This window comes from Phodopus roborovskii, unplaced genomic scaffold (assembly GCF_943737965.1).
Source record: "Phodopus roborovskii unplaced genomic scaffold, PHOROB, whole genome shotgun sequence".
NCBI classification, from domain to species: Eukaryota; Metazoa; Chordata; class Mammalia; order Rodentia; family Cricetidae; genus Phodopus; species Phodopus roborovskii.
The window spans coordinates 16,356,966-16,379,773 of NW_026126469.1; the positions used below are offsets into that span (position 1 = coordinate 16,356,966).

The following is a 22,808-nucleotide window of genomic DNA, read 5'->3' on the forward strand; positions in this document are numbered from 1 at the left end:
GCCAGCATTTCAGCCTGCTTTCTCTGCTTCCCATCCATCTCAACAAACACAAGCTGCCACCTACCATCCGTCACCACAGAAGCTGCCTCTGCCACCTTGCCTTCCCCCTGGAATGGATTGAAACACCCTGACACTGGGAGCCAGAATAAGCCTTCTTCCCTCAAGTGTTTCTGCTAGGTACTTGTCATAGAATGGAGGAAAGCAGACCTGGAAAGTGCCAGGGTCTAAGAGCCCAGGTCGTTTCTGAGAGCCGAATCTAGTCTCTGAGGCAGAGAAGACTAAGCTGCCTCTGAGGAAAGATCCTTCTAACACACTGTTCCTAGGATGCTGTTACCCAGAGTTCTGGCCAGTCACAAGTCATGGGGTTGTTGCTGTTCAATTTCCGTCTGTTCCTGATTACAGTGCTGTGGGACTGGCATGAAATCCGAGACTGACACTTAGATGTGGGTATCCTAGGTGTGGGGTGTTCCTGGAAAGTAAAAGGAAGGCTCCAGAAGGAGGACATGTTACCACAAGGGTATGCTTCAGGTACAGGTAGTAAGCAAGCCAGCAGTCTCGAGCCTTGTACCCACCCCTTCAAGAACTGTCTTCCAAAGGGCACAGAGCCATCCCCCCATGCCATATGGTCACCTGCCAGCAGCTGTCCACACTGCTCCCTGTGTGTGGACCTGCGGGTCCTGAGGGAAGTAGTCCTTAGGGGTCCCCAGGTTCTTCCAGGACTGTCTACTGTAGTTGCTGAGTTCAGGGGCATGCCACTTGGACAGGCTTACACTACAAAACATTTAAGTTTTTTCTTGTCCTCTCAAGATACTAAATGCTAAGTTGAATTCTTAGTGGAAGCAATTAAGACATCTTCCCTTTTTGCTAGTTTAAAACTTAATGCATCTATATATGTTAAATACACCTGCATCTCTATACCACTTTAAAAACTTTACAACGGGGCTTAAGGTATAATAAAATAAGTAGAAATATGTAAATTAAAATTTTGATACAAACAAGCTTCTGGAAGGGTGTGACATTCCTTGATAAATAAGGAAGACATGAAGAGGACCAGAAAACTTCATCTAGGAACAACTGCTTTACAGTCTGCAAATGAAGGACATTGGTAGTGACAAACGGCCACATCTCACACACACAAACATACACATGAGCATAAAGCCAGAGGCCACCTTAAAAGTTCTCTTTATCACAGACCTGCTTCAAGCACACAGCTTTCTTTACTGAGTCCAGTCCTGTAAACTCACAGGGAAGACTGAGAAATCCCCTTTACCCTGTGCAGGCTGAGGGATCAATCCTAAGGGCCTGGATAAAGAGGCCAGCCTCTAGCCTTAAGATGCCATGCCAGCAGTGTAGCAAAGGGGTTAGGCATGTGTCCATTCTCCAGTCTTGCTGGTCCACGGGTATCAGCACAACTGAGACATTCCTTTCCGCCAGTGGGCTAAGACAGGTGATTACTCATTTTCTAGCCATAACTCAGATGGGCTTTCCAGTGACTGATAGATTGATTCACCCAGGAAAAGCTTGGGGAGGCAATGTGCCAAGCCTCACCCCAAGCATGAGACAGAAGGGTGTTGGAGGATCCATTCTGCTCTCTAGGAAGGAGCCCAGGAGCAGGACTGCACCTTTCAATGTGACATTCCTTGATGACATGACAGTCTTGGCAAGGGTCCATCAGGGCAAGATAGCAGGCAGGGACAGAACGCCTTCTTAAGCAAAGGAAACCCCGAAAACCAGCCCTGAAAGGCTCTTCCTCTTTTCCTCCATCCCAACAGCCTCCCTGGAGGTAAAGGGCCTTTCCAATCCCCACACCCACACCCTGCAGCTGGTGAGTGGAGGCTCAGCCTCCTGCTAGGCTGCCTTTTAGCTCTCACTGCAATAGGGTAAGAGACTACTGCTAGCTGGTCTGGCTTTGCATGATGCAATGACATTACAAAGCAGAAAAAAACAAACAAACAAACAAACAAACAAAAAACCAGTCATCTCATTCATCTCCATGGGTCTAGGCTGTAGCTCCACTGCTGTAATGGAGCCTGAGGCCATCTGATCAACTGTTCTCCCTGTGGATTTTTGCAGCATGCTAGGAAAGGAGGCCCTGGGAGGTCTCGGGGGAGGCACCCAGGGGGTAGATTTTTGCCCCAGTAAAGGCCTTCTCTAACACAGCACCCAGAAAATCTGAACATTCAGAGATCAGACCGGAAGAGGAGACATGGAGAGGGTGGCGATGCAGGGTTGAAATGGAAACTCTGGAATTATCTAACGGGGCGAATTCTGAAATGTCTCAAATGGATCCATGAAAAGAAGTAACTGTGGAGATGTGTTACCTTCCACTGTGTGGCATGATGGACTGCCAGCACCGTTAGAAGCTTCAACACACACACACACACACACACACACACACACACACACAGAGAGAGAGAGAGAGAGAGAGAGAGAGAGAGAGAGAGAGAGAGGAGCTTCAACACCAACAAGGCTTTCTCTTCCTGGAGTTCCTCCTGAGACAGCCTGGTATGGCCTGGGACCATGACACCACACAACCTGTGATGGTATTGGGGAGGGGGACAGACAAGCACATGGACACACTATTGGCTGACTTGAACACTCCTGTTACATATGCACTGATGGTTTCATGAGTAGCAAGGCCTTGTCTTGTCATTAGGGCCTCTATGTCAAAAGCAGGTATCATTATCCACTATAAAGTTGAGGTCAAAAGCTAGGTATGTCCTCAGTTCTATGGCATGATTCTCCTATCCAGCTCCCCTTAAATCTCATCTGCCCACCCAGGCATGATTTCACCACCTTCCAATCAAGTCCCATCCTATCACCAACAACCTTCCTATAATGAAGATGGCCTCCCAGGCACTTCAGGGTAATGGCTGAATACCTCTGGATTGCAAAGCCCTCTGTACTGAGATATTCACCCTGCTGGCATCTGTTGCCCTGACCATGCCCATTGGGGACATGGGGGCAGGTTTGGACATGACCTGTGAGGGCTAGCTCTGGGATCCCGGACCCCAGATCACTCTCTTACTTCCTGGTCGGAGACAGAAAGCATCCAGGGACATCCTGGAGCCGGAACCCGCATCGGTCATCTGTTTCTGGTGTAAGTGATTTCTCCCTGAATAAACATCCATCAGCCTATATTGTGTCTTGGAATCTTATTTCCCACGCAATAGCCCTTCATTTCTGCCTTCTCCAGCCAGGCCTCAGAGCTGCACACCTGACACCTGGCCTGAAGTCTCAGAGTCCCTGAAGCCCACACAGTCCCCTTTACACAATATTTCTGTTCTTCCTGACCAACCTTCTGGTAAGTCACTTCTTCCTGGTTCTCTCTATCACCCGTGGCTAAGTGCAAAGTTTTCCCCATGTGTTTAGAGACTTCCATCACAGCCACTATCCTGTTAGCTCTCACTGAACTACAATCCTTGGCAGTAGACTTCTACCTTCCTCTTCAGGGTTCAACCCTGACACACAATAAATGCCGGTGTGAATGAATGAATGAGTGACTACGTGAATGACTGCACTGATACTGGGTGGTTAATGCAGCATCCCAGTGGGAAGCCAAACTTCAGCAGTCATTTCAATTTTCTTGGGAAGTAAAAACGCTGCTGAATCATAAAAAATGGAATAAAAATTCATCTTTAAAAGATGGTTTTATACAGCTTTCTTGGCATTTATATTCATTCACCCCTGGGGGGGGGGAACCACCATGTATAGGAAAGGTTTGTGAGCTCAGGCAGAGGGGGGTAGATAGCATTAAAGGACATCTCTTTCCATGAAAAGCAGAGTTGGGATATGTATTCAAGTCCTAGACTGCAGAGCATACCTTTCCCTGCCCTTACTATTATTGTTTGGGGTATTGTTACAGTTTTATTGACATACAATTCACCCGTGTAAAATGTACAACTTGGTGAATATCATCATATTCCCAGAGTTGCCTATCTACTACATAGATACTTTTAGAGCATCTATCACTCCAAGTCACTTGCCTCTGCAACCATGTTGGCCACTTCTAGGCATTTTACAATAGAAGCAAACAGCATGGTCCTTTGTGTCTGGCTTAAGGCATCTTAATGCTTCCGAGGTTCATTCATGTTGTAAAATGACCTTTATTTTCGCAGTCAAATAATATTCTATTATATGGCTCCATCACATTTTTTTTTTGTTTGTTTTTACTTATTGTTAAATGATGGGAGATGTCATTCTGTAAATATGTTTCTCTTATTGGTTAATGAATAAAGCACTGTTGGCCAATAGGAAAGCAAGATAGGTGGGACTAGGAGACAAGGAGGATTCCAAAAGGAGGAGGGAGGAGATTCAAGATGGAGGACGGAGAAAGCAGAATGCCAGCCCCTATCTCCAGTAAGATAAGACCAAGTGGAAGTACTTAGATTAATAGAAATGGGTTAATATTTAAGACAGAGCCAGCAGATAAGAAACTAGTAACTGTTCAACAACATTATATCAAATACAGAGTCTCTGTGTATTATTTGGGGCTGGCATGGCAGTGGAGCCAGATTGGCTGGCGGGAAAACAACTCATGAGTAGGTTTTTCCCTCTGGTCTGGTCCCACCACCGAGCCAGCCCCAAATAACACATTGAGATATTAGATATTAGATGTAATAAGAGAAACATCTTTACAGAATGACATCTCCTATCAGTTAAATAAGTCGGGGTTTTGTTTGTTTGAGACAAGTTTTACTAGTTAGCTCTGGCTGTCCTGGAATTCTGTAAACCCTGTTGGCCTTGAACTCACAGAGATCTGCCTGCCTCTGCCTCCCAAGTCTGCCTGCCTCTGCTTCCCATGCCCAGCACATTTTATTTCTATGTTTATCAATCAATAGGTACTGGGCTGTTTGTTTGACTATTATTAATAACACAATTATGAATGTCCACACAAATGTGAAAGCTTTTATGTGGGTGTGTGGTTTTTCATTTATCCTGAGAGTACATTGTAGGGGAGCAATGGTAATTCCATGATGGGCCCTGCAGACCGGAGAACCTTTCTACAGTAAGTCTTCTGCCATTGCCCTCACACAGTAAGCAAGAGCGTCCGCTTCCCCTCAGCCTCACTAGCACTTGCTACTGCCCGATTCCATCACAGCCATCTTGGAGGGTGGGTGGTAATACGTCACTGCAGATTTGATTCACGTTTTCCTGATGATTAATGGAATGCCTCTTGTCGTGAGCTTTTAGCTACGTGGATATCTCTCTTGACATTCTGTCCACCCCAAAAATATTCAGTATAATGTAGTCCGTCCCTAGGATTGCTTAGCAGATGTGTGTGTCCTTTCTGAGGGCTGTGAGGCACAGCTCCAGCATCCGTTCCAACAGGAGGGGGTCACCACTATCAGCTGCAGAGACCACTCTACGACTAACTGAGGCGATGGCAACTCTATCAAAGATAGGACTGTGCAGTGTGCTGTCATCTGTAAGGGACTGGGATGGCAGTGCCATGGGAGAGAGGGATGAATAAGGGTGGACAGTGATAGCGCGAACTTTAAACCGAGCTGTGGAGACAGCAGGTGGGAGCAAATGAATGCTTCTTCAGAGTCATAAGCAAAGTGCTTCAGGAACTGAGGGCAGGAAAGAACCGGCTGCAGCTGTGGGGTGAGCTGCTCATAATCTGGAGCTGGTGATGGCCATGCCTGGCTAGGAGCCCCGGCGGCAGGGTGATGTGGTTCCGTGGGCTACCTGAAGGGATTTGAGGAGCACCTGCACACGCATGTCATCACAGCTCAGTGTACACCACGCAGGCTGTGGAGAGAGGGGGACATGGGAGAGAAGGTAGAGACCAAGCTGAAACCACAGCACAAGGGGCCTTCGTGTGGTAGCAAGTGTGGCTCTGTCCTCTGTGCTGCAAAGGGTAAGTAAGGCACAGTAGAGTCCATGTGGCAGAATCACCACGGTTTGCTCAGCTCAGAGCCTACAAACCAACACCACAACCGAGGCCCACAGGTTCTACAAGTGGCAACATGTGGGGACCTCCCTCAACAAGTTGAGCTCAGATGGGCAGAGGAAATCCTCCTGTTTCTTTCCCATTACTGAGAGCCTCTGACTGTATGTACAGGCCTCTAACACCAAAGATCTGACCCTGACGCTACTCTATCACCCCAGAACTAGAACACAGCAGGCTGAGAAGATCTCTTAGCCTTGCCCCCATTTCCAGACAGTCTTCTGTGTCCACAAGTGTTCTGTGTTGGCATCTGCAAGGCGGTTAGCTGTTCCACTCAGCCCTGGCTCCACATTCTCATCAACTCATCATAAGCCTGGGCAGCCTTGCTTGGCAGCCAGCTGCCCTGAGCTGAGTGGACACATAGCGTTTGGCTATTGATAGCATGGCTATTTCTGCAACTGCAGCAAAATGCACAAATCGGCTGCCACAAAAGATGGCTTTGGAATATGCTGCAGCAGGAAAATGCACACCCTCAAGCTCCACTCCACACATACGAAGATTTCCCATGAAGCCCCACCTGGGTCATTTCCACATTCTGCCCTCCTCTGAAGTCACATACCAGCAGTGAGAAATGGGCATCTCCTCTTTAAAAGACTGACCCTCCCTCCTCCCCAGGTGTGATTTATCTTTACACTGACTGTTATCAGTGACCCCAGCACACCCAAACTATTTTTTTTACCATAAAAGACATGACATCCTGTCTATCTTCCATGGGCCTCAGCAAACAGAGACAGCAATGAAAAAGAGATGTCCATGGGGTCAGAATTAATTAGAGCCAGAAGATGCCGCTGGAAGCCAGTGAGACTTGGAGCAGCAGCCAATGAAGCTTGGAGGAGCCAGCTACCGGGGCCTCACTCATGAACCTGTTAACCCTGGGACAAGGGCGCACCAGCTAGAGAAAAGGGCCCACATTTACAGGTTGAGACACATGGACATCTTCCTGTACCTTTGCTTCCTCTCCTATAAAATGGGGATGGGAACAGTGCTGACCTCATGGTCTGGGAACCAAACATTCAAGTGCTTGGGACAGTGACTGTCCTGTGTGATACAGTCATTAAGTACAAGTTAGACTCTGCTCGCCATGAATCTGAGCTGAACTAGGGAACAGAAGGCGTTTGGGGACACTAAGGGCATCAGCCTTCTCAAAGTAAGTAGGACCGAGAAGCTGGGTGATGCCATGTTTTTATTCTTTCTTTAGTAAGGGGTTTGGGACTGCTACTATGCTGGATGTGTCTGGAGGGTTCAGAGAGGACTAAGGGGAGGCAGTGCCTCTAATGTGGGCAGCACCATCCCACAGGCTGGTCCAATCAGTGCCAGCATCCTCTCTCTCTGCTTTGCCACAGGTACAGATCAACATATCCCTCTGTGACAGACTGAAACCAGGAGCTAAAACAATCATTTCCTGCCCTCAGTTGCTCTCTCAGTATTTGGTCACATGCATGATCCTCTTTTGGTTGATGAATACAGAAGCAGCTACATTCTGCAAACTGAATCTTTCCCTTGAGTTCTAGCAAAAATAATTTTAGAATATGTCATCCCAAAGCCCTGGCTGGGGTGGAAGAGCTAGGCAGATGACAGTGTGGCATCATCCCCAGACCCTGGTAGAATCAGGCAGATCACAGAGGAGCAATGTGAGGAAGGCAGCGGAAGCTGGGGGCCCTTCCTGCTGAGCTGGCAGATGGCTGCTGGGACAAAAAGAGGAAAATTAATTTTCCTGAATGGCAGAGTTACAGCAGCTGACATCTGCAAGAAGGCTTGGCCAGCCCTGTGGAGGGAAGAGGGCCTGTGAAGGGCTCTTTTATTTACAGTAAGAATTCTATAGGTGATCAAAAGTTCTGGAAGTGCTGTAGGCAAACATGTGACCAAAGCCCTTCTGGAGAGAGTTCCTTAAGTGACAGCATCTAGCAGTGACGAAAATCTGTTGTTCTACCTCTGGAATTAGAAGCATTCCATGTTCAAGTATCTCTGCTATAGACAATTGTCACAGGCAGATGTCTGCTGTTTAAAGGCTCTTAAGTGTTGTAGACAAGTCAGCAAGCTACACTGGCTCTTTGGCCCAGCATTCTTACTTTTCTAGTACTCACCCAACATTCATGCCTGGCATTCTTTTAGGTATGTGACAAATATTAATGCATTCGACTCTTACAGCCCAGCATCCTCATGAGAAACATACTGGCATACAGACAATGTCCAGGGCACACCTGAGTTAATTATCGAGAGCAAATCTCATAGGTAGGTGAATGGCAGGGCCGGAATTCAAGCCCAGGAAGCCTGACTCCAGCTTCAGCTCCTGACTTACCCATTGGGCTCAGAGCATGCTCTCAGCAGAAGTCTGAGAAAAGAGAGGGAGTAACCCAGTTTCCAACATGGCATCTGGGCTCTTCCCCTATAAATGCTGAGACCCCCAACTTCCAGAACCTCCCAGTGGGCCAGGCTCTCCAAGACCCCTGCAGAACAAACCCACACTCTGTGCATCCAAGCCCAAGTTTTAAGACCTCTATAGATTAGTCTAGACACATACCACAGGTATCTAGGGTTTTAGTTCACTTCTATTCAAATACAAAATTCAAGCTAAGTGACAGCACAGGCACTTGGTTGGTCTCAGAGCAGCTATAGAAAATCCTTGGAAAGTAGACCAGGGTATCTGTGGCCTTCAATTCCAGCTGTCAGGAAGCGCTGGGGAGCAGAGCTCTCGGAGCTGACAGCAATCAAATGCTTTGCTCAATCCTGGCAGGGAACCCGGGTGGTGTCTGCAGGGGCAGAAGGCAGCACCTGAGGTTGATGGCTTGGGAAAAGGTGACAGGACATGCTGCATGGCACTGTGGGGATGAGGTGACAGGACATGCTATGTGGCTCTGTGGGGATGGCCAAGATAGTCCATCAACCAAAGACATGACAGAACCACAGAAAACTGGATTCTATTTTATCTTTCAAACAGAGAGGAGAATACAAGTGAGGAATGGAAAACAGGACATGGGCAGCCGTGTCTCGGCAAACCTCAACAAATCCAAGTCTCTCTTCTAGACAATGTCCAACCCAATACCATTTTCTTTTATCCCTTTTACTGACAGCCTCTGACACCCTGTAGCCCTTGCTGGTCCCTGCATCCAGAGAGTGACCCTGGCTGAGCATCAGGACCCTGAGTGGTCATCCCTGCCCAGAGCAGGGTTCAAGCATAGGCTGGTGGAGATGAGTGTTGCTGGGAAAGTGCACATGCATTCATGTACCTGGAACTGACCATGTCAGCCTCTGGGATGCCAGGATGGGACTCATGGAAGGCACAAACTCAAACCCTGCTATCCAGAGGAAAAAGAAAAAGAAAAAAAGAAATGGGTACATGCATAGACTTGCTTCGGAGATACCTCTTTCTTGCCTCTGGACACAGTGCTATGGCAGAAGGCTGTCCATCCACATTTCCAACTGGGTTCACAAGGAAGCATGCAGACATGACCCATGTGACCTCAGAGAACAGAGGCTGAGACAATGAGCAGCAGACACGGGGAAGTACACATTCAGATTTAACATACACAAATGCATTCCCGGGGCCTGGAGAGATGGTTCAGAGGTTAAGGGTACTGGCTGCTCTTCCAGAGGACCTGGGTTCAGTTTCCAGCATGGCAGCTCACAACTTTTTGTAATGCCAAGATCTGACACCTTCACACAGACATACATGCAGGCAAAACACCAATGCACATTTAAAAAAAAAAAAAGATTATTTAAAAAAAGAAATGCAGTCACATGAACTTGTTCAGCAATAAAATAACAGACCACTTCAGAAGTTACCAGGTCCCCATGGCAGGATGTGATTAAGCGAAGGCCAGATCAATCAAGGGGAGATTCGAACATGAGAGAGGATACCCTTAGGTATCCCATTCCCGAGACAGTGTGACTCTATGGAGAGAAGCGGCTGGGCACAGTGGCTTGCACCTGTGATGCTAGCACTTGGGAGGCTGAGACAGCAGAAGTGCTGCAAGTTCGAGGCCATCCAGGGCTACATAATGAGATCCTGACCAGCCTGGGCTATCGTCCCTCAAAATACAAAAACATCTATAAAAAAGAAAGGATGTTCTTTCCCCACCTCCTCCAACCATGTCACTTACCAGAGAGGAGCATCAGATAGCTCAGTGACAGGAAAGAGGCAAGAAGGCAAAGCATCAGTGGCTGCCATCTCTAGAGACTGACACGTGGGCACCCCCCTCCATGGGAAAACCTGCCCTGATTCCTAGCACACACCCAGGCTGAGATTGCAGAAAAGGATGAGCCGAATGGGATCCCTGAGCAGTTAAGAGGCAGGCTCTAGAACTCAGGCTAAAAGGGGCTCTACCCACAATAAATCCCATCACCTTGGAAGGATGAAGATGGGAGTATAGACAGATCAGCAGATGAGCAGACAAATGAGTGGATGGATGGGTAGATAGGTTACAAGCAGAAAGCATTATAGTCCACCCATAATGGTAAGAGATGTAATCCAAGCCAGGATGCAAATGCCAGTGTAGATGCTAAGTATGGCCCACCTGGATACAATTCATATTCTCACCACTTAAATTTCTTGATGTTCAAAACTTCTAGGAATTAGTGAGACCAGCCATGTACAACACTCGTCAATTCCACACTGATCACAGTATCACCAGAGAGGAAAAGTAATCAAAACTGTTTTGCTGCAGAGATATGGGAAGGCTGAAGCAGATATCTGGCTCTCCCAAATGACCAAGGACTGAGGTGTGAGGTCATCACATGAGGCTCAAACACCAGAGCAGGGGCTAGAATGCTTTTAAATGTTCTAATGAAAGACCGTATTACCCTTCCATGCAGATACATGCTACAAATCCCAAAAGAGGGGACTCAGTGCCCCGGGATACAGGGGCTGGATATGAGGCTGCCAGACCTCTCAAATCTACACTTCCCTTATTCAGCAAAGGATGCCCTCTATCTAGACCTTAGGTGCAGAAGCCAGGACTCAGGCCAATCTCACTATCAAAGCTGAGCAGGGAGTGAAGTTTGGGGCCCATGTCCAAATGCATGATGGGTATCCATGGACCCAAGTCTACACAGGCTTTTTTGCATCAGTGGATGAGAGGGTGATGAGAAGCAGGGAACATATAATTGCTGCCATCACTCCAGTCTTGCTTTCCTCCACCTTCTTATGGATTCCTCTCCTCCCTTCCTTGCCCATCTATGCCCTCAGCCTCCCCCAAGCATCTCAATTGGAAGATGCTCGTATATAGATTAAGGCTAACACAGGCAAAGAATACACTGAAAGTGTTGTCTTACTCTTGGTTTTCTTCCAGAACTACATTCCTGGAAAGGAGTTTTGCTTGGTCTGGTGCTTTATTATTAGTTAAACTTGAGGTTGCTCAGAAAAACAGCTAATGGAATTTTAAAGATTATCAGTAATAATAACAACTATTTCAAGGAATGGGAGAAAACATTTGAGGAACCAGAACTCAGGGTAGACCTGAAACCATCGGCACCAGTGTCTGGAACTACACGACTGAGGCGGCATCCAAGAGCCTTGGCCAAGGGTGGCCACAGAGCCAGAGAGCTTCTCATCAGACCCACCTGGCAGGGGCTGGTGCCATCTGGCACACTAGTGTGCTATTTGGCTAGTAGATTGCTTGCTTAATTGTTAATATTTAAACATACCCAACAGAGACTTCAATCTCTTTAAAAGAAAAATCAGATGTGACAATATTGGGCCAATATTCATGTAAAAGAAATAACAACAAAAACACACTCCAAAACTACAGCCAAACCAAAAAATTCCAAAACATCACTGAACAATCAGGTCATAGAAGGATTTTCAACCAATTGCTCTCCTTTTCCTTTTTTTTTTTTTTTTTTTTTTTTTTCCTGTTTTCTTTTTCTCTTGTTCTTGTTTTGTTTTTTCGAGACAGGGTTTCTGGCTATCCTGGAACTTGCTTTGTAGACTAGGCTGACCTCAAACTCACTGAGATCTCCCTGCCTCTGCCTCTGCCTCCTAAGTCCTGGGATTAAAGGCATGTGCCACCACCACCCAGCTGATCCTTTTTTTTTTTTTTTTTTTTTTTTTTTTTTTAAATCTTCAAAAACTTGTACTATTTCCAGGAGGTATTTTCCTGAAATTATACTGTTCAGGCTGTATCCTGGTTTGAGTCACAGAAGGCCCCTTCTGCCCATTACAGTTAAATTACATTTAACAGATTATTCTCTCTCTCTCTCTCTCTCTCTCTCTCTCTCTCTCTCTCTCTCTCTCTCTCTACCCTGGGAACTAATCATATGTTCTCTCATTTTATAACAACAACAACAAAAACAGGAAACAAAAAACAAAAACCACCACCGACCAATAGTCCACCCCATATGATCTTTGGTGTGAGACTGCACATAGACCGGGGATCTTCCAGCACAGTATGGACAGGTGGTTGGGAGGTCACGTACTCCACAGCTAGTCACATGCAGTCCATGACCTCTGTGCCCCCAGAGCTCCCTGGGTTCTGGCTAGCAAAGGCGGATCAGACAGCTGTTCCCAGCCATTTCATTTTCCTTTGAACCAAAAAGGTTCAAGATTCTACTTTTCCCTTTATGAAAAAGTGTATTGCTTGATCATTGGTATGAGGCTTAATCTTGGACAATGGTCAAAAGAACACGAAGAATGTCTGGAGAGGTGGCTGCAGACAGGGTCACACTCGATCCTCCCAAACCCTAAAAACAACTTGATACAAGAAACACTAAAGAAATGTGGGTGTCCTTCCTCCACTCTGGTTACCCCTTCTAAATGGTAAGACTAATTTTTATGCCTCTGTCTTGCTTCAATAGTATCTTCCAGCTGTCTAGAATGAACTGCAACTACAACTATTATGAACATAAAAATCTTGTTCACTGATAGTCTGAGTAGAGTGCTGGGGTCATATTGCCTTTTTTATAGTTCCAAGTTCACAAGCATTGGGCCAGTAGAGATGGGGTGGTTCTGGCAGCAGAGAAAGGGTTTCCAGGCAGACACTGGCCTTCATTTTATTAAGGGAGGCAGTAAGTATTTTTATAGGGTCAAGGGGAATCAAGTTGGCACAGAAGCAGTCATATGCATGGCACCTTTCTCCACAGTGGTGACATTAATGAGGTCCCATGAGTGTCTCTATGACTTTCCATTTGCAAAAGTCCATCAGAATGGGCCAGCCTCATAATGAGAGCTCATTTGCACAGGCAGGGACACAGCATGCATCTAGGCCATTCATTATATGCTAAGCAACTAGAGCTCCAGCATAAGCTTCTTCTCTCACATATAGTGACACAAAAGTTCCAAGGATGGGGACAGCTGGGAGGGCCAAGGCCCCCAAAATGAACACATTCACATCCTCAGCTCCTATATGGGGCAAGGGATGGGGTGGGGAGTTGAACTCAGTCACTCTCAAACAGTAGTAAAAGGCTTGTATAAAGGAGTACAAGGTGGTCAATTCAACACCAAGCTCAGTCACAACATTTGATGTCTTTGCAATAAATTCTGCTGCTAACCAGGAAGTACAGGGGCTGGGAACCGAATCCTCAGGTCACTTTGTCACCTGGAGAAACGGAGTTAAGGAACTGAAACCCGTGTCTGAGGTGGCCATGGAGCCATCTTGAGACACCATTTGTACTAGCCCATCACACTTAACTTTCTACATGCTGTTTGTTTGCCACAGGCCCCTTTTACACGCATGCCACTGTGACCCCACTGTGCTAACCAGGCCACCACATCCTTCCCCAATCTTTTACGCTGCCTGGGTTGCTTATACGGTTCATTTGGTGACATATTTACTTGGCAAAGAAAAACAGGCTGCAAAAGTAGAGCCTTCTGCCATGCCACAGGTAGCATTTCCCAGTGAGGCCACTTGGAGAAGGTCTCCCCTGCTAGGGGCAGGTCTAGCTTCTTTGCATAGCCAGACCTTCCACAAATGCCTAATAAATTTCCTATTTGGGCTCAGTGTAAGTGCGTAAGAGACCTCTGAGAAGAAAGATCATCCAATTCTTTGCGTATTGGAGGCATGTAATTTTAAGGGCTGGCAGAGTGGTACACACCTTTAATCCCAGCACTCGGGAGGCAAAGGCAGGCAGATTTCTGTGAGTTTGGGGCCAGCCTGGTCTACAGAGTGAGTCCCAGGACAGCTAGGGCTGTTACACAGAAAAACCCTGTCTTGAAAAACAAAACAAAATAATAAAATAAAATTGAAGGCCACTTAGCAAAGTTTATAGTCCTCACAGCAGAAGGTCTTTGTGGTTCACCCAAGCTGAATCTCTGAACAGTGGCTCCGGCATGGTGTTGGCCCTTGTTTCCACCCATTTTTCATGGCTATAGTGAGATACCTGAGGCTGGGTTACACTACCAACTTTATCTAGCAGAAACTGGTTGCCTCAATCTCTTTATTTCTTAAAGACAAACACAGGGACAAGGGCTCAGAAACTGATCTGCTGGTGTCAGGGACAGAGAACTGCTCTTTTATCTTCATATCCAAGTTTACAAATGCTATGGGATGGTTCTGAGGAAGAAGGGCCTAGTGAACAATGGATTATGTGAGTCAGGAAGCCTTCTGGAAGTGCCAATCACATGAGCATCCTGACACAAGACAACGTGGAGAGACACAGCAAAGGCCATCAGGTGAGCCATCTCATCAGCTGAGGAACTAGCAGACAGAATGGCACAGAGTTCACATAACCACTCAGCTCTAAGCCAGCACCAGCAGCCCTACAAAAGACTGAAAATAACAATTTCAGATTCCACAGCATGATGCCTGGGAGAAGAAGTGTGTGGGGAAGAGAAGAACAGAGCAGCTGCCATCCATCATGCCTGAAACTCCGTGGAGAGCACTATGGACTAGCCAGCGCACTAGAAAGCAGTCCATGTTTGTATGTGTTAAAAGCTCAGCACACTAAAAAGTGTTAACAAACAAAGGTCGAGTCGGCCACAAGGTGCTCACAGCATATTGTTGTGTGGACACAAACCAAACTCACAAGAATGTAAGTAGGAGTTGTTGGGTTTGGCTGTGCATATCTGTAATAACAGCATTTGGAGAGGGGTTGCAGTTTTGAGGCTAGCCTGGGTTTTCTCGAGACTCTGTCTCAAAAGAAAAGGGGGGGGTCAGAAAGTTCATTTAAGCAATGATAAATTTACAGATTAAAAATGACACAATCCTTGAGTAAGTAATATATTTTATTTCTTTTGAATAATTGCCTTTTGCTTGTCTGTTGTTTGGTTGGCTTGACACATCCCAAGCTGACCTCAAATTTGCTTTGTAGCCTAGACCAAAATGGACTCACAATCCTCCTGCCTTAGCCTTCCAAGTACTGAGATTACAGGATGCACCACACCACACTAACACTTACTTACTCTACATATTTAGTCCAGGAGAAAAGACACAGTAGGGTGCAAACCTGAAACTAACCTCTCCAAGGGCCAGAGATGGAACAAGGGCAAGAGCCATGGTCTGAGCTCTGAAAGCAAGCAGAGCAGCCAGCGCATCCACTAGAGGGAAACAGGGTCAAACAGGCAGGCACAGGCAGCAGATGGCAGGCTGGCGTGTGGAGGCAGGGGCCACCACCTGCTGGAGTGGTCGCTTGTCCCTTTCCCTTTTCTAGGTCCCCTTCACAGAGACCACACATGGGACACCTCCTTTTCTGCTACTCTCTTGGGATATTACCCCTTTTCCGTCACTGTAGATGGATCCTTGTCTCCTGTAACATGGTCAGCTTCTGTTATGCAAATCCTAGTTTAAAGTGTGCAGTAAGAGGACAATCTGGTATGTGTACAGATGCTGAACTGATGATGAGAGTGATTTCTTTGGGGGCGGAGGAGGGGAGAACACGGGTCTACAGGATCTCAGGAACACGGAAACTGGAATTTATAGTTTTTCAGTCTCCCCATGAGAGGCAAGCAGGCTTGTATGGCAGATGAGAACTTCCTCAAACACAGAGGCGGGGCATTGCCAACGTTGGGGCTCAGTGACTCCCCTTACACCACAGCATTCGTCAGTGGATGAGCTAGGGCTCAGGGTAATACTGCTCCTGCCAGGAACTATAAATAACCATCTAACTTAATCCCCATCAGCTCTGATGACGACAGAGTTATCATCTCCTCTTCTCAGCTACAGAAACTAACCTTGGAGACAGTACCTAACTCTCAAGATCACATGACTGTAGAGCAGCAGCAGCGGGGATCTGTTCATGTCCCCCCTTCCTACCCAGCATGCCCCTGAGAGCCCTGTACCAGTTTCAGGAAAGGAACAAGCAAGTGTAGAGGAGGTAGATGGACATGCTCATCCTAGCATCTGGGAGGAGGCAAGGCTGGCACAAGGCTGCCGATAGGGCAGCCATGTGGTCCAGGAGGCGGAAGAAGTGGACACTAAAACACATATGCAAAAGCAAGTTCCTCACAGGACCCCTGGTTGCTCTGGCCATGGCCTCAAGGTGTGCCTGGGTCTGTCCCAGGTCACTGTGGTCTGTAGGGCTGGTGAATCCACTAGTTGTAGCCCCTATCAACAAATCTGCCATTCAGAGGTTCCTCGGGCAGCCAGCTCCATGACAAAGTGACCTCAACCACTGGAGTTAAACGGGAGCCTGAAACCTGAAGCTAAGTCATTGCTAGGCTGCCTAGTACTGTGGCCTTTTCGATGACCTGGGCCAGCTTGGCTCCTAGCTCCTGAAGGGTGGTCTCCTTGGGCGAGGACTCTGAGAGGAGACTACACTCACTCCTGCCCTGATTATCCTGCATGCTCTACTTCCATACCCTTTGCTCCTGCCCAGGCTATGGAATGAAAGAAAGATCACTCACTTCTGCTGGAAAAGAAAATTGTCCAGCTGGGGCTGGGTTGCCAGATTTAGGAAAAACAAATAGGGTACTTTGTTGAATGCAACTTTTAGGTAAACAACAAATAATTTTAGTTTAGGTGTGTGCATACACTAGAGCACACTTATCACACAAAACATTATCTATCAAGTTCCATATCCCTGGTGTCCTATGGTGGTGCCTGTGATGGTCAGGGGTCAGATAGAATAGGAGGTCATGAGACAGATATGATAGATAGATGAGAGATGGATGGATAGAGAGACAGATGATAGGTACACAAGTAGATAGATAGATAGATAGATAGATAGATAGATAGATAGATAGATGATAGGTGGGTAGATGACAGACAGACAAACAGACAAACAGACAGATGACAGACAGCTTTCCCCACACACTGGAAAAATACAGAGGATCCTGTGACTTGCAGCACATCCCACAGCCAATTGGCTTCTGAGTCCAACTTGATGCCATTGCCTTTACATGAGCTGTTTCAGCTGTCCTATGACTTCATACTAAATTCTACAGGGTGTACATAAAGAGGACCCAAGTACTGCCTGCACTTCTAATGCACACACAGGCAGCCATTCCACATGCTACGATGGTAAACGTGAGGTGTGGGTTAGCAGAGCAGGCCTCAGGGGGCTCTCTCCCTTTGACCACTCACCCCAGTCACACAGAGCACCAGAGCTCATCAGGGGTCCAGTTCCAGACAAAGGTGCACCTGAAGGTCAAAGGAAAACAGGGCAGCAATCTACCCAAGATGACCAGGCCCTTGATTTTCAGATGAAGAAAGTTTGACTCAACCAAACTGTACCAGGGACCCAGGGAGGAAAGCATCCTCTCTCCATACTCCAACATGGCCTGACCCTGAAGTACTGTCCAGAAAGCAGTCAGTTTGATGTGTTTGTGGAGGGAAAATGTGAAAAAGCCATTTGTCAAATGCATGATGGGAAACACTTCTCCCCACCCTCCTGCAAGCCTGAGACATTTCACAACTCACAGTAGAGGGGAAGCCACCATAAAAATGACTTGCTGTGTGCCCTTTGAAGTACAGTAACTGTGGGACAAGTGAGTACAAAACTCACACAGCCAGGGGACTGGAGCCTATTCCTGCTCGGTGAATTTCCAGAACCGAGCATGTTGGACCCCGTGCTACAACCTTTTGTTATCTGTTTCTTTCTTCTTGTGGACACTATCAGATTCTGCTTATAACAAGTAACTTGTTCATGTCCCATCAGGCCACTTGGGGAGGTCTCTGAGCACCAGCTGCTAGGGGAGGGGCTCTGCAGGCATTAGGCAGGGCTGGTGCCTGGGTTGTGGGTCCCTCATAAACTGCTGTCCGTGTCTAAGGAGCAGGGGCCCAGGGGCCCAGCTTCACTTGTACTTGTGTTGCTAACACTAACTAGACTCTTCTCTTCTTCTCACCTTTTCCTCCCATCACTCATCCTTCCCTGGCCCCCAGCTGGGTAAATACTAAGCAGGGGACAACTAAGCAGGGACCTCAGGTCCCTGAGGTCTCTGGTTTCCATATGGATGAAGACAGTGTGCATATACTCATACACACACAGTCTGCCACCGGCCAAACCGTTCTCAGGCCTAGCAGATACTGAAGACACACACTGTAACAAGTGATCCCTGGACACTTTGGTGTGGGGACACTTGTTTGCTGCCTTGATTTAGTAACATTTAGGGCCTTTTGCCGCCTTGATTTAGTAACTTTAGGGCCTTTATGGCTGAGGGTCAGTCAGTGTCTGCTGAGTGAGTGGCTTTCTTAAGACTCTGCCAGTAGCAGATTCTCACTGTTCTCACTGGACATAATGATTAAGATGCAGAAAGTAAGGGCAACTTAATTCGAATCTACCACCTTTCAGGGGTTTCTTTTGGGAAGGCCAGATAATTAAAGTGATTTAAGTTCTACCATTGTAAGAACCTAGTTCTGCAGAAAACAAATATCTGCCCAAGATTATTGTCACAAATGTGATGAGGTTTTAATGCATCATTATAAAGAGAGGCTCCAACTTTATCTTGCAGGTGTTGCTGATGCAACAGTCTGACAACCAGCCAGTCTAAATGTCCTAGGTGAAGTTTCTGCAAGTCCAAATCAGACCAAATCAAACCAAATTAGAAAAAAGCCCCTGTTTAATGGATACAACACTCCCAGATGATTTTCCAGCCCCCCCCCCCAGAAAGCAGAGGGAAGAGAGAGCTGGGGAAACCACACCTCAGCTTTCTGGAGGACAGTTTAAATAACCTGTGGGATTGGTCTTGAGCATCTCTGGGGGAGGGGTCCTTATTTGTCAGGCTTTCTGAGATGCAGCTGGGAGAGGGGAGCTTGGGGTTTAGCTTCCATCAGAACAAGAGGGCCTGGGTGAGAGCAGGAGGGGGTTCACTGCATACAACAGCAGGAGGTCAAGCAGGGTGGAGCAGCTGTGAGCACCAAAGCTGGAGGGAGAGGAAGATTCTGCTCCCCTTTTTAAAGCAGCCCCAAGGCCTCAGCACTGGAACCTGGGACTTTACATTTAATGTTTCTTTGCCTACCGTAATTAAGGGCAGCCTTGTGTGGTCAACATGGCAGGGTTGTCTCTGGGGACCCTGAGTCAGCATTATATAAGGGGACAGCACACAAAGCCCCAGGAGCTCTCAGCTCATTTGAGGCCTTAGGAATTTCCTGTTATGTGATCTGAGACTCACAAGAGCCACCACTAAACCCAGCCTGTCTCTCCCTCCTTCTGTGGAGGAAAACTCACGCTCTGAGTCACTAGGTGCCAAGGCCAGCAGCTCTCTGATGACTTCCAGCTCCTCCGGTAATTGAGCCAGCAAAAGGCGCACAGAACAAAGGGCCCCAGGAGCCCAGGGAAGAAGAATTCTAGGTTTTCCGGTGCAAACTTCATCAGAGCTGGCTTTGGGGGAGGCAGCCAGTCAGAGGTGGGGGGGGTGGGAGGGGTGAGTCAACAACACTAGAACCTCAGCTCTGAGACTTGCTTTGGACCCAAAACTACTTCTGCTATTCTTACCTCTTTCTCCCTCTTTAAACATGATGTATGTGCAACATGGGCATAACCATTGCATGGGGCAGGGGCAAGGAATAAAGCACCACTACACCACCCCCTTTGTCCCTAAGACCTCTGCTGGCTTTGGACAGTATGTCCTTGGTTTCCCCTGTGATTTTTAGCACCTGTGTTTGCTTCGTAAAGCCTGCCATTTTGTTTTGTTTTGCCTATCATCATATACCGCTACTGTATGCTTAAAAAAAAAAAAAAAAAAAAAAAAAAAAAAAAAACCTGCTAACACTCAATTGGGTAGATACATTTTATTTAGCCATTCTGCTATCAAGAACATCCAAGCATGCAGAGAACATTCTTGAGCATGTCTCCTGGCTTCAGGTACAAGAGTTCCTCTGTGTTGCCTTGGGAAGAAAGTGCCTGTTTACCCTGCCCAGGGCCCCAAGCTGCTGCTGCTCCCTCCACACCTCTGTCACCCTCTCCTTAGGTGTGACAGCACCAGGGTGATGTGAGGTCAATGAAAACCCAGCTCACCAGGTGGGAGGGAAAATCCTGGCATTGCTGTCAGATGAAGCCTAGGATTTTTAACCCCGTGACTTAACCAGAGCCAACAACCAGAACTAGTGGGCTTTCCAGAGGATAAGATGCCCCAGAATCCCCCACTCTAAGGAGGCAGCCTCTCCAGCTCTGGCACAGTCCCCCCTCCCTGCCAGTGCCATCACCTGTCAGCCAGAGGTGCAAACTTGCTTCCAAGCACAGAGAGACCCCACGCTGCTGCACCCAGACGGCCAGGAGTGGCAGAAGAAAGGGCAGGATGGGAGGGGGTCCTCAGGCATCCTCCAACAGACAGCACCTACCTGTACACAGGCTGCATCTCTCTGGCTATGCCGATAACAGCACCTGGCAGGAAGTTGTCAAACTCCTCAAACAGCTCTCGGATGTTGGTCTTATACTTCAGGTCAAGGTCCAGCTGAATGATCCGAAGGATATCTAGAGGAGTAATTTCAAAAAAGGGCAGTAAGACTAGGCAGTACCATGCCTCTATAATTCAGCTACTCACTCCGGGAGGCAGGGATAGGGGGATTGGGATCTGGGACAGTCTGGGATACATAATGACTCTCAAAAGATAAAAATGACATATACAGGTTCACATCCTGGGAGACTTGGCACCTAACAGGAAGTAAAGAACACAGAAGGCTACCTGATTGTTGCTGTAGTTGTTGAATGATGCAAAGTCACTTTCAGTAACCAGAAGCCCTCTCTAACTGTGGAATCTACTGTTCAAATCCAAGGGCCATATGCCCACCTAGACTACTGACCAGGTATGTTTCACTCCCTAAGTGTCTATCCTGGATGGCATGCAGCATGGATGCCCTGTAAAGCTAGGGCATCCAGGTGACTTCACTTTGGGGCCCAAATGTCAAAGGCTGCCAGACAAGAGGTCTGGATACATGTCCTATAAGCATCTGGAAGTCTTCTTGAAGGAGGGGGATTTGGGCTGGGCCCTGGCTGTGGACAGGAATGGGTGAAGTAATATCCTTGCCCACTGTAGAACACTGGGGTGTGCCTCCACCCCTGATGCCCCGCTGCCTTTAGCCACCCTTTCTGTCCTGCTCAGCTGCAGGGTACCACAGCTCTCTGGAGGACAGAGACCAGCACTTGGCCATTTTGGCCTCTGTCAAAGGTTCAGGATTTGGCATTTGACAAAGTCTTTGGGATTCAGGAAGCAGTTGGTTTATGGAGAAATTACAATTTAGGATATAAGAAAAACTGATTCATTTGTTACTTGTTCTATTTGCCTTTGCGATGCAGAAACAAAGCCTTAATTGATATTCTATGTGACTTTTCTACAACAGAGAAGAGCCAAAGTTACAAGAGATGAGACTCTAGCTGCTCAGGACAGAGCACAGTGTGAGTGAAGCAGGCTGTTCTGCCCTCTGGGGGAAGGTTTGGAAGGAAGGTCTGCACAGGCAAATGAGGACCCCATGGCTGCCAGCATCACACTGTGACCCCCAGGGTGAAGATGCTGCTTCCCTCCCTCATCCAAACATTGACAAAACCAAAGCCTAGAAGTCCGAGCTGACTGCTAACCACTCGGGAGTCTTTGTGTCTAGAAGCCTTAGCAGTGATGCTCCCCTAAGACAAGGGGTGGAGGGTAGAACCAAGTCACAGGGGTCCTGCTGATCTAGGAGCCTCTTCTCCATTTCCCCAGGGAAGACTTTTGTCAACCTCAAGGTCCATCTACCCACTAATGGGTGGAATCCCCAGTTTTAGAAGAACTAGTGTCTTAGAAAAGTTAAAAGTAAGAAGCTAGAGAGGCAACTCAGTGACTGCTCTTCCAGAGGACCTAGGTTCAAGTCCCAGCACCCACATGGGCAGTTCAGAACCATCTATAACTCTAGTTCCAGGGGCTCTGACATCTCCTGTTCTCTGCAGGCATTACATACATGTACTTACATGGACACGATGTACAGACATATGCAGGCAAAAATATCCATAGACATAAAAATATACTTAAAAAGTAAAACGAAATAGGCAAGCCAGGCATAGTGGCATACACCTGTAATTCCAACACTTGAAAGGTGGGGACAAGAAGACCAGGAGTTCACAGCTAGCCTCAACCACACAGCAAGTTTGAGGTCAGCCTGGGCTACATGAGATGACCCCATCCCCACCTCCACCAAATAAAGGTGAAAAACAGGAGCCACGCTCATTCCAGGGGTCAGTGGTGAAGCGGAAATGGAACCCTGACTTGCCCTGAATGTAGCATGACTCTTCTCTGGCCAGAGTGGCTCACATGCAGACTTACAGAAGGGCTGAAGACAGTGAGAAACAGAAAGAATCCTAGGGCAATCACCTGGCCAAATGCAGATTTCAAAGGAAGCAAACACAGGAATTATGATAACTTCACCATAATTGAAACACTTGTGGTCCAGAAGCCATGGGCATGCCAGTGCACAGGAAAGCCCTCAGCAGCAGCTCTGGGCAAGTCCTCATTGGCAACCATGGCCTCATCTATCCCGCACTGCCAATATCTCCAGTCATCTATCATTGCCTCTTCCTA

General features: G+C 47.4%; 1 protein-coding gene across 1 annotated transcript in view; it reads right to left on the reverse strand.

The window, feature by feature from the left end:
- The window catches only part of Xxylt1 (xyloside xylosyltransferase 1), a 137,014-nt gene that overhangs the window by 34,290 nt on the left and 79,916 nt on the right, over nucleotides 1-22,808 (reverse strand). The window contains exon 3 of the mRNA XM_051191313.1: nucleotides 20,602-20,734. Within this exon, the coding sequence (XP_051047270.1) occupies nucleotides 20,602-20,734 (133 nt within the window). The remainder of the gene's footprint in view (nucleotides 1-20,601; nucleotides 20,735-22,808) is intronic.